We start from the raw sequence: 11072 nt of genomic DNA on the forward strand, positions 1-11072 counted from the left end.
TAACTGGTGTAATCCCTGAAATATGCCTGCTGCTTCCTTCCAGTTTATGATTCTGCTAGCAGTGGGTGGAGGAGGTGATGTTTAGACTTGGGTCTAGCTTAGGCCCAGGTTGGAGTTTGGGTTTGTGGCTAAACAAGGCCAGAGTTTGGGTCTGAATTTGGAGGAATTTGAGGTGTCGAAATCTTTGCTAATTGCTCTCACAATATTTGGATTGCATCTGGTCTGGGGAAAGGTTCCTTCCAGTTTTGGCACCACCCAGAAATAAAAACACAACAAAAAACTCTTCAGGTGTGTACAGATCTGGGATCTCAGACCTGCCTTCCTCCACTCTGAAATTCAAAGAAGAGGTTCGGTCTGAAAGACTGGAGTTTTGTTTCTTCCTAATTGATCTGTAGAGTTAGCAGAGGTGGTTGGCAGAGCAGAATTATCCTCAGTGCGACTGTGTGTACTTCAGGACATATTCCTAGGGCAGGAACAATCTGACCAGGGTGGCCTCCTCTACAGATGTCACTAAATTATTATTATTTTTTTTAATAAATAAAGGGATGGGATTTTCAGAAGGGCTGAATGTTGGCCTACCTCTGCTTCCACTAAACTCACGTGGGAGTTTTACCACTGGGAGCAGAATTGTGTGACTGTTTAATCTGATGTATTCATAAGTCTCCACCCACAGGTCCCTGACTGTGGTGGGCTACTGTGTTAGTTATTCCCATTAAAGCTCACACTTGCTGTGTCAATGCCTCTTTCCAGGTCTGCTGATGTTTGCCATCACACACATCCTGTACTCCTCAGCATTCGGGATGAAGCCTTTGGACCTGAAAGCCGGCTTTGCGATGACCCTTGTTTCCAGCTTCTGCTACACCTTCCTGTACTCCTACCTCTCAGGCCCCTTCACCTACCTGGTAGCTGTCTATATTGCTTTGATTGGCTTCATGGGGTGGCGCGCCATTGCTGGCGTGCAGCTGTGCAATGACCTCTGGACTTGGACCAAGCTTTCGGCCTGTATTGGCGCAGTGCTTTTCATGGTGTCAGATCTGACCATTGCAGTTAACAAGTTCTGCTTCCCGGTGCCCTACTCACGTGCCATCATCATGGCCACTTACTATGCAGCCCAGATGCTCATTGCACTCTCAGCTGTGGAGAGCAGGGATGAAGAGGACTTCAAAAGCAGGAATTAGATGGAACGCCAGCAGGCTCATGAACTGCATGGATTATAACTGGGGTGCTGCAGCAGCATTAGTGGCTGAGGGAGATCTCCATCTCTCAAGGTGCATTGGTGATAAAGATTTTGCTTCTTTGAAGCATTATCTTTGTTTTTTTTTTAAATCTGACTCTCCTTGAATGTAATTTACTTCAGTGTGGAGACCACATTGGAGAATTTAGACTGCTCCTACAGTAGCTACTCATTGACCTTTTCCTCTTGGAAGCTTCAGGAGTCCTCTAATACCACATTGTATTTGTTAATCCTGAAGGTGGTTCTGAATGTTATAGAAGGAGAAGGCTAATTTAAAGAGACCATGAAAAGAGGCTAGGCAGGTTAAGAGGCTTGCCTTCGATGCTGGACACACATGTCCAAATCCCAGCTAAGGTGATAGGGAGGTGACAGTAGGGTGACCAGACAGCAAATGTGAAAAAAATCAGGACAGGCGGTGGGGGGGGGGGGGTAATAGGATCCTATATAAGAAAAAGGCCCAAAAATCTGGACTGTCCCTATAAAATTGGGACATCTGGTCACCCTAGGTGACAGAGTTTAGGTGGTGACTAGATTAGATCCCACTTGTGGGCATTACAAAGCCACTACACAGGGTGCAGCAACTGACAGCCTCTGCTCAAAGAAAGCCCAGGAGTGGCATAGCAGGAGGATAGGTCGTGCAGGTCAGGTCTGAAGTACATTGGTAAGAATTGGGTGGTGGGAAACTTGCACTGTACCTGATTCTAACCAGGGCTCTTTTGTGAATTCCAAATTCATGCAACTTCCTACTTAAATGCCATTCAAAGTTTTTCCGCCCAATGTGAAGGCTGCTGAGCATTTAGTATGTGATATTCTGAAGTTGCTGCTGGAAGTGTGTTATTGCATTCTGAACTTTGAGAAAGTGGGAAATTAAAGGCATTCTTTAAGCAGGCTGGGTTATGATGAAAGGATACATGCTTGTAAGTTAATGAGCAGTTTTAGCAGGCAACTTTCAGCATTTGCTATGTTGGCCTAGAGCAGTCCCGTGGCTGTGTGCGAAGATATGATGGAACAATGGGTCTGTCTTTCAACATCAGACCTCACCCCCTATTACCAGTAGCTTTGTTGACTGAATTAATAAGCCTGGCAAACCACCTGCACCTCCTCTGTAGGTGTTGAGAGCTCTTGAATCAGTGACAATGCTTGTGCCAACTCCAAAACAAAGGTAAAGTATTAAAACACAATGGGATATGGCATACTTTGATCACTGTGAAGTTACTCCAGACCCAAGTTTATAGATGCATCATTAGTGTTAATAGGCAATTGTTTTAACTGTGAGCTTGGCAGCTTTTCAGGGAAAACTATTTATTCAATTAAGGCCAGTAGGCTTCTCTATTGGTATATGTCTACACACTTGACCCTATACATAGGTGCACAGTAGTATGGTATTAGCAGCCACCATACGCAACCTGAGCTGGAGTATTCTGTGCTTTGCACCATGCCTTTGGAGATGCATTCCACTAAGGAATAATTGATTTCTTCTGGGCTCACATTCTGTCCATAATGTGGGAATTGGGAGACTGGGAATTTGTCATTTAAGCATTTATCGCTCAGTATTTACAGCTGCTAAGTGAGAATACTCTGCATATTTGCACATAATATTTAATATACCCCTTACTCAGGGTATTTGTTAGCATTTTCCCTTACCTGCAAAGCCAGCTATGTAGAACAAGTATCTGGTTTTTACCAGTCAATGGCAAAGAAGCAAGTTTGTACCACTTGACTTTGCAAAGCCCGCTTTGAGGCAAAGCTACCTGAAAAGAACAATTCTGTGCGTTAAAACCAGCTCACCCCATTTCTCCTAACGTCCTGGAGCCTATAATAAAATCAGAACCACTAGAGACGGGAAAACCAATTTCCTACCAACCCAAACTGTTTAGCCATCTTATCCTCCCCTCTGCCATTAGACTCTGTTAAAGGATTCTGGTGAGATATTTTTAATTTCAGTTATAATTTTACTTTCCAATAGTTCCTTCCCTCCTGCATGCTGGTTTTAATTTATTGTGGGTTGCTCACAGGTGCTGAACTGTTGCTGCCCTGGATTTTTCTTTGACGCATGACAAATGGACGGAGAGACATTTCCTATGGATATACATTGATATTACATCGAGAGGGCTTCCTTCCCCCTTTCCCAAATCTGATGGGGTCCCTTTAATGTTTATTTTGTGGCCCTTCCTCCTATTGCTCAGACAGGTACTCACCTGAGTAGTCCCACTGATTCTAATGAGACTACACAGGTGAATAACTGTTCCTAAATGTCAGCGAGTTCACAAGTGAGCCCTGTCACAGAGTGCTCTACTCACCACAGGATGGCACCTCCTCCTGGTGGTTCTGAGGATTAGCTCTGCCAGACCAATCACCTCTTCCCGTGGTTTCAATCCACCTCTCTGTCTGCAGCCCCTCTTTCGCTCCAGGGAGCTGCTGCTTCCTCTTTGCGATTCAGCTGTCCAACCAAGTCATTAAGTGGCTTCCCTTCCACCATAGTCTTTCGACATCTCCTTCCACAGGCAGTCCTCACACCCACTGCCCTGTCAACATCACTCCACCAGTCTTCATGTTCACTACCCTTAGCGCTACCACTCTGCAGTGGTTGGTAGGGGAACCGAGGCCCACCCTCTATTCGGGGCTCCAGACCAGGGCCCTACAGTGAACAGTTAAGGCCTAACTCTGTACTAACCTTACTGCTCTCTCCCCTGGACTCCTTCCTACTGTAAGTCTTCTCCCCTACCTCAAGAAGTAGGACAACAGACTTCCTCCCTGCTACCTTCTTATACTAGCTCCAGTCTCCTGGCTTTGTAGAAGTCCTGCCTGTTGTCTCACAGGTGATCTTCCTTCTAATTAGCTTCCTCCAGTCTAAATCTCCCCTGTTTGCAGCCTAATTGGTTGATTAGGCTTGACTAGGCCTAATTCAGCCCTTGCAGGGTTAGTATGGGGAGTACATCTCATCATAGGCCCTATGCGGTGAGAGCTTTGTTTTTGCACCTGGCGTTTCTGAGATTGATCCTGCAGGTTTCTTGTAGGCCAGTTGCAATGCCCTGACTGAGGACTTGTCCACAGGGCTGCAGCTGCACTGATGCAGTGCACAGTTGTAGCACTTAGTGAAGACACTACCTATGCTGACAGGAGAGCTTCTCCCATCAGTGTAGGTACTCCACCTCCCCAAGAGGCAGGCTTCTCTCATCAATGTAGTGCTGTCTATACCAGCAGTTCACCTGGTTTAACTGCGTTGCTCAAGGGTATGGATTTTCCACACCACCGCATGACGTAGTTATGCTGACATAAGTTTGTAGTTTAGACCAAGCCTCAGTTTCTGCTGCAGTCCTGCTCACTACACCCCCTGGAATCCACTAATAGTCACTTTAGTTCACATGCTCCTATAGCCTTTGTTCTTTGGGGGTTCTCCCAGCACTGTTCAAAGACAGCTCCTGTCTTCCCTGTTATTAAGATATTGAAAGTAAATGGCAGGTTTTTCAGGACCATATATGACACAAAGACACTGTCAGATCCAAATTCGTCCCTGATGTAGAGTTAATAATGGAATCCACAACTGGTGTAAATGGGCCATTGTTTTCTGTGGAGCTTTGCCAATTTACACCAGCTGTCGATTTGGCCCACAGTTAGCAGGTCTTAGCCCAAAGGGCTTTGCAATCTAAGTAGCAAGACAATATTAGTAACTGAATGATCTGTGCATTAAGTCCATGAATTGAAGGAAAATGGTCTTTATCAGTGACTGGTTGTAAGGGTGAACACACCACCTGTGCCAGGGAAATACTAGATGGGTGAGCATCTCCTAAGTGCAGCATCTCCACCTGACACCCTCTTCTCTTGTGTGTCTGTCTCAAAGGGAGATGCTGGGAGAGAGACGGGCACTGGTAGAACAAACCAGGCCGCAGTGTTAGTGTTTAGTTAGAGCGCTACATGGGTGAGCACCCCAGAGTCTCTCAACCAGCCCCCTGATTTTATGACATACAAACTCTTCTGAGCCAATCACACTGATGGGGGTGGCGTTGTTTTGGACTCTTACCTGAGAATGCTGCAGTTTAGGAAAATATAATTCCACTTTGATTTAACCTCCTATAAAACATGTGGGCCTCCATTCTCTGGTGCACCCTAGGAGTGCTTGGCACAGGCTGGAGAGGTGGCAAAGATCTCTTGAAGAGTCTTTTGCACCTTGCCAAATCTGTAACCCTCTGGCCACATGGTCAGGCTCCAGTGTAAGTTGAAGTGGCCTGAAAGCTATTCTAATCTATGCTAGTTGCCAGTGGTCCTGGGCAGTAGTTCTGGCAGCTGAGGGCTGCCATGATATAAGGGAACCCTGATCATGCCCCCTGTGTGAGTGTTAGCAACAGAGGACAGCTTCTGCTTCTCTCCTTGGCTTGGTGATGCTCCCGCAAACCTTCCTTTGCCTTGGTTGGTGCTAAGAGCGCCCCTTCCTGTGTTACAGTTTAGCTCACAGGGTAGCACTGAATCCATGGGACGGCTGGCAGAGTAATGCACTATTCTACCTGAGCATGGCTGGCAGGACCAGTGGGCAGTATTGGCAGCAGTGCACGATAGGCTGCTGGCACTGAGGACACCCCACACTTTCTTTACTGAGTAGTTTTCACACCTATCAGTAGCACAATAGTACTATTTAGGCTCTTGACTTCCATTGAGTTCAATGAGGATCTGGACCTTCCTTCCAAAGACTCTTCATATTTTAGAAAATGTAAGTACCATTGCAAAAGGCTGGGTTAACAATAGTGCCCCTCCAGAAGTGTCCGCTGCTTTATAAACATACACCAGAAAGGTTAGCTGCATTATTGAGGGGGACAGCATTGTAAATAGCACAAGCTCCTGTAATCTCCTCCCTCTAATGCTGCTGCATAATATTGCCAGTATTCATTCACTCAAGGGATTGCTTCTGCTAGAGTCACCAGCTATAGGAGGTGTGCAGCATCTCCATTCATCAGTTTTGCTTATCTCGTAATCCCCAGCTTGGCCTCTGCGTTGCTGCTCTTTGCGGATGTCACCTGCTGTTACACGGGCCATTTGTTGAAGCCCTCTTCCTGCCATAGAGCCAGCTAGAGAAAATATGCATGTTCAGTGCTATAACCGTCAGCTGGGGCCAGTGCGAGCAGGATTTGAGTGAATGGCTAATTTAAGATTTATTTAATTCTCTCTTGGACTATGTAACTTGGCATATCTCTTCTTATCTTCTCCAAGGATTTTTTCCCCCCTCTTGTAAGAGAGACTGACATGCTAAGTAAAGAGGCTAATGGATACCTTCATTTAATGTTATAACCTCCCCCTCTCTGAGTTAGTAGGGTATCACTTTCTTCACCTCCAGAGAGTATTATTATTCAGTTTCCTCAAGCAGTTTTAATGATTTTTCTGTATTTTTTTTCATTTCAGTTTATTTTACTATCTGCCAATCTCAGGCCTTGATCCTGATGATGATTGCAGGGGGTGCGGTAGGCGTTAATAGGTGATCTGTCATTTTGATATGAGGGAGCTAGTGTAATCTGAGCATGGGCACTGTAAAATGCACTGCTTCTGTTGTGGGCCTGCGCTGGAGAACTCTGAGAGAGTCAGTCGAGGGTTGCCCGGGGTGTCACAGGCTCAGGCTGTTAGAGTCACCCTGGTCTCTCACCTGTCTCCCTCTCCATACCCCTTTAATCCACATTACTTGAACAAAACCCTTTTTCCTGAGAGAGCCTTTCTTGCTGGGAAGAGGCCAGCTGCTATGAGCACAGATTTGACACAGCCAGCTCTAATTCTTCTGATTAAGCCTGGGAAACATTGACCAGTTGCTGGTGGAGGTGGGCGTCTGTGTTAGATACTGTTTCCTGGGACAAAAAACAGTTCAACACTGGTGAAAGCAATCTGGGATTTGAAAGGTGGTGGCAAAGTAGGAATGGAGAGCACATAAATGTCCATCTGAGTCTTTTCCACTTCCTTCCTTACTCTCCTATTGTCTTTCTTTGCCTTTTACATTTGACGGTATTGTTCTACTTCCCTTCCCCCCACTCCAAACACATACAGACTTTCCCTTTGGAAGCAAAATCTTTAAGGATTTTGTACTCAAAATCCCCTTTGAAATTCTTGTGTGTGGTTAATTGAGGTTTTATATATACAATACAAACCACATCTTCCACTACTGAACTAACCATTAAGTGCCAGTAGATCCACTAACTCCTTATTCAGGGAGACTAAGAATGTGTTGAATCTACTTGATCTGCCTAGCCATTACCTTATATGGGACCCAACTCTGAACTCCTTTGCTCACAAATGCTCCTTTTGAAGACAAGTGGCCTGATTTTCACCTCACACCATTTTTACACTCCTGTAACTCCATTGGGCTGGGCTGGACCATACCAATACCACTGAAGTCAGTGGAGCTACACTGGTGTAAAACTGGAGTGTAGAGGAGAGTTCAGCAGAGCCAGTCTTGATTTACACCAGCGTGAGATCAGAATTCGGTCAAATGGGCCCTTAGTATTTAATACACAGTTTAGAAGAAGGACTTGAAGGCTTTCACTACCCGCCCCTTCTTTCTAACGTAGCTATTGGCCTTGGAGGGGAAAGTGGCCAAAACAGAGCCGATATAAAGCTCAGTGGCAGATGTCTCTTTCTCTAGTTTGGGTGCATGGGAGTGCTGAATTGCCTAGTTTTGGCAGAGAGAGATGCTCTTTTATCTGGAGATGCAGCAGAGTTGAGTGGTCTGAGCCCAGGACAGGATGTCTACAACTCTTAAGTTCTGAGCCTGGCTTTGACACCGATTCCTTTTGTGGCCTTGGTTAAATCAGTTGGTCTGAAAGGATATAATTCTGATTAAAATCAATATAGGTATGCCAGTTTACAGCAGTTGAGAACCTAACTCTGTGTCTTTCTCCTCCCCTTCTCCCCCCATCTGTAAAATGCTTACCTACCTCACAGGGGTGGTGTGAGGATTAGTGCATGTTTGTAAAGTGCTTTGAAAGGTGTAAAGCGCTAGATAAGTGCTAAGTATTATTATTATACTATAGTATTCAAAATAAAAATGCTTCTAGGAACCTGCAGAAATTCACTTGAAAAAAGGTGACACGAATAAATGCCTTTTCGTGTTTCAGTTAGATTTCTGCATCAGATGGAAAGCAAATGCAAAATAGTTATTTGCATTATCTATTAGGGATGAGCCCAAGCCAAAATTCTGGGACCCAGACACACCCAAACTTTAAGGAAAGTGGTTTTTTTTAACAAGTCTGAACTCAGATCCCAAGTTTGCAAGTGGTCCTTGGTCTTTCCAAAAGTCAGGCGCAAAACCCCAAGATGTGAGCACCACATCCCAATTTTGCAACTCAGGCTCATCTCTGAATGAGCAAGAATAAGCCTTGACACAGCCAAAACAAAATATCCTAATTCTAGCTTGATTATTGCTGAAAATGTTGAAGTTGAAAAGGCTGCGGTTCTGTTCACCTTTTCTGATGCAGAAAGTCAACTAGATTTTAAGGAACGAGTTACAAAAGAGAGATTTAATTTTCTTTGATCATAAACTTCATGGACTTTAAAGCCAGTGGAGAGCGAACGCCCATTTTGGAATGAATTCCTGTCCCACTGTATGTAGGATGTATAAAATTTTCCAGATGAGAATGTGTTTGTATAAACAGCCACTGGACTCAGAACAAACTTATGAACAGAATTATGGCTCCAAAATATGATTGGATCTCTCAAATGGTATAAATTGGCATAACTCTTGATTTCAAATCAGGCTCCCAATTGTAAATTATTTTTTCCAGTAGCACCCACAATGTGCTAGGTACTGTACAAACACAAATGAAGAATGAAGCGCTTACATTCTAAAAATGTGTGTATACCTGTGAAATGGACCATAATTCTCAAGCAGTAAAACTTACATTATTATGAACTCAAAGGCAATTACAATGCAAATTTTTATTGTTTCTTTAAATGTTTGATAGATATTCATTTTCTTAGTTTGGAGGAAGTTCCGTTGATGTATTTTTTTTTTCCTTTTAATGTAAAAATATAAAAATTATGTCTATATACCTATAGATTAAAAAAATTCAAAAAATGGCCAGTTGGCTGAAATGCCAAAATTTTTAGTGGCTTGTATTGTGTCGTGGTGACACCAAATTGCTGTAGAAATAAACTCATTAAAAGAAAAGATGGATGAAGTACAGGCTTGATGTACTGTGGCTAGAGATAATTTGCTACTTCAGAACCCTTGCAACTAACTCTGTGAAAGAGGGGGTTTAGGGCCTGCTTCTGCTCCAATGATACATCATTGGGAGTATGATCAGGGCCTAGGTTATATTCCTACTGGCAGTAAAATAGAACATCAGGAAATTTAGCACCAATAAGGAAACTATTATCTTGGCAACCTAATTAAAAAACAATAACTGTCCCACACTGTTACTTTGTTGAATCAGGACAATTTAGAAATCCAGGGCCCAAACCTGCAGTCCTTACTCAGGGCCTACGCAAAAATAGGCCTATTTTGTTTCCCAGATAAGACTGTTCATGGAGTACGGTGCTATTTGCTGTTGGGAAGGTTGGCAGAATCTTTCCCTCTGAGAAAATATCCCACTGGGATAAGTGGTAGTTTTGTCGGGTAAGGACTTCAGGATCAGGCTACAAGTCCTGACCTGTTAATCTCAATGACTCCTATATGAACTGAACCTCCTGTGTTCTGGTGAATTAAAGGCAAAGCATATTTAAAGATTTAATATACAAATCAAGCAGCTCCCCTCCTCCATTCACAGTCTAAGCACTTAGCCATGTTTTAAAGTTACTAGCACTTAGCTAATCTATTTTGCCATCAATTTAAAGGTCACCACATGCAGTATGGTCACTTGATACTATCTTTGATGCATTTTTATGTTAATTTTACTATTATTCTGTATTTGGAATGTATTTTTTCCTCTAATTTCTTGTATGTGTACCAATAATTAAAATATTAATTTACTTGATATTTTTACTGCCTAGCTGAAACTACTTTTTGCTTGTTTTCCTCTTTCCATGACAGTTTCATCTTGAAATACAGGTCCCGAGTCAACACTGTGCTACTTCAATTGAACCCAAGTAGAACTCCAGTCGATGGTCCAGATCTTCAGCTAATGTACAGGGTGTAGTTCTATCCAATGGAGCTATGCCAGTCTACTCCAGCTGAGGATTTGGCCCAGTATTTTTTAGCCATATTTGATGCAGTAAAATAGCTAGTTTGGCCTCATTAAACATCCTTTCTATCACCTATGAAAATGCCACATTTGGGGGACCCATTTTTTTTGTACAATACAGCCCCACTATTGCAATGACTTATGTTTGTAAACTTAAAGGGTGCAAGCCCCATTTGATTCCAGGGGACTACTCAGATGCTTAAAAAGTTAAGCACGTACATAACTCTTTGCAGGATCAAGGCCTAAAGACTTCCACATTAACCCAAGTGAAAATTCCATGTCAATTTGGGAAAAAGCAGAAAAAAATTAACACAGATTTCTTTTCTTCTTCAAATCTCTTTTAAGCAAAAGAAATCCTGTGAGCACCCTTCCAACGTCCTCCCTCCCTCAAATAAAGTGACCTATCATTTGGGAATGAACCACTGTCACATAGGAACTTTGCTGCATTGTTTCCAAAGTAGCTGTCACATCATTTTAGCATCATCAGAAGGTGCCATGCCTTTTCATTTGCAAACTGTTTTAAATATTTCCAGCCCCACTGGGATGGTATGTCCCCTTTCAGCTGGGCTCCCTTCCCACTCACCACCACACTCCAGGTGGCTCATGGAATGTAAAATACTCTAAACCTGCAAAGAAAGTTGGAGCACATGGCCGGTCAGCATCTTGTTTATCTCGCAACAATTTCC

General features: G+C 43.5%; 1 protein-coding gene across 2 annotated transcripts in view; it reads left to right on the forward strand.

Annotated features, from left to right (window-relative positions):
• Nucleotides 1–10179, forward strand: part of TMEM86A (transmembrane protein 86A) — a 61813-nt gene extending 51634 nt beyond the window's left edge. The window contains exons 3-4 of one of the 2 annotated variants that reach the window (XR_004645669.1): nucleotides 751–1268; nucleotides 3250–10179. Coding sequence is in view for 1 of the 2 variants with exons in the window: in XM_034770237.1 (XP_034626128.1) it covers nucleotides 751–1178 (428 nt within the window). In the remaining variant the exon portion in view is untranslated. Of the gene's footprint in view, nucleotides 1–750 lie in introns of both variants that reach the window. The other variant, XM_034770237.1, reaches the window with a different exon arrangement.
• The last annotated feature ends 893 nt before the right edge of the window (nucleotides 10180–11072 follow it).

Source organism: Trachemys scripta, chromosome 4 (assembly GCF_013100865.1).
Source record: "Trachemys scripta elegans isolate TJP31775 chromosome 4, CAS_Tse_1.0, whole genome shotgun sequence".
Lineage (NCBI taxonomy): Eukaryota > Metazoa > Chordata > Testudines > Emydidae > Trachemys > Trachemys scripta.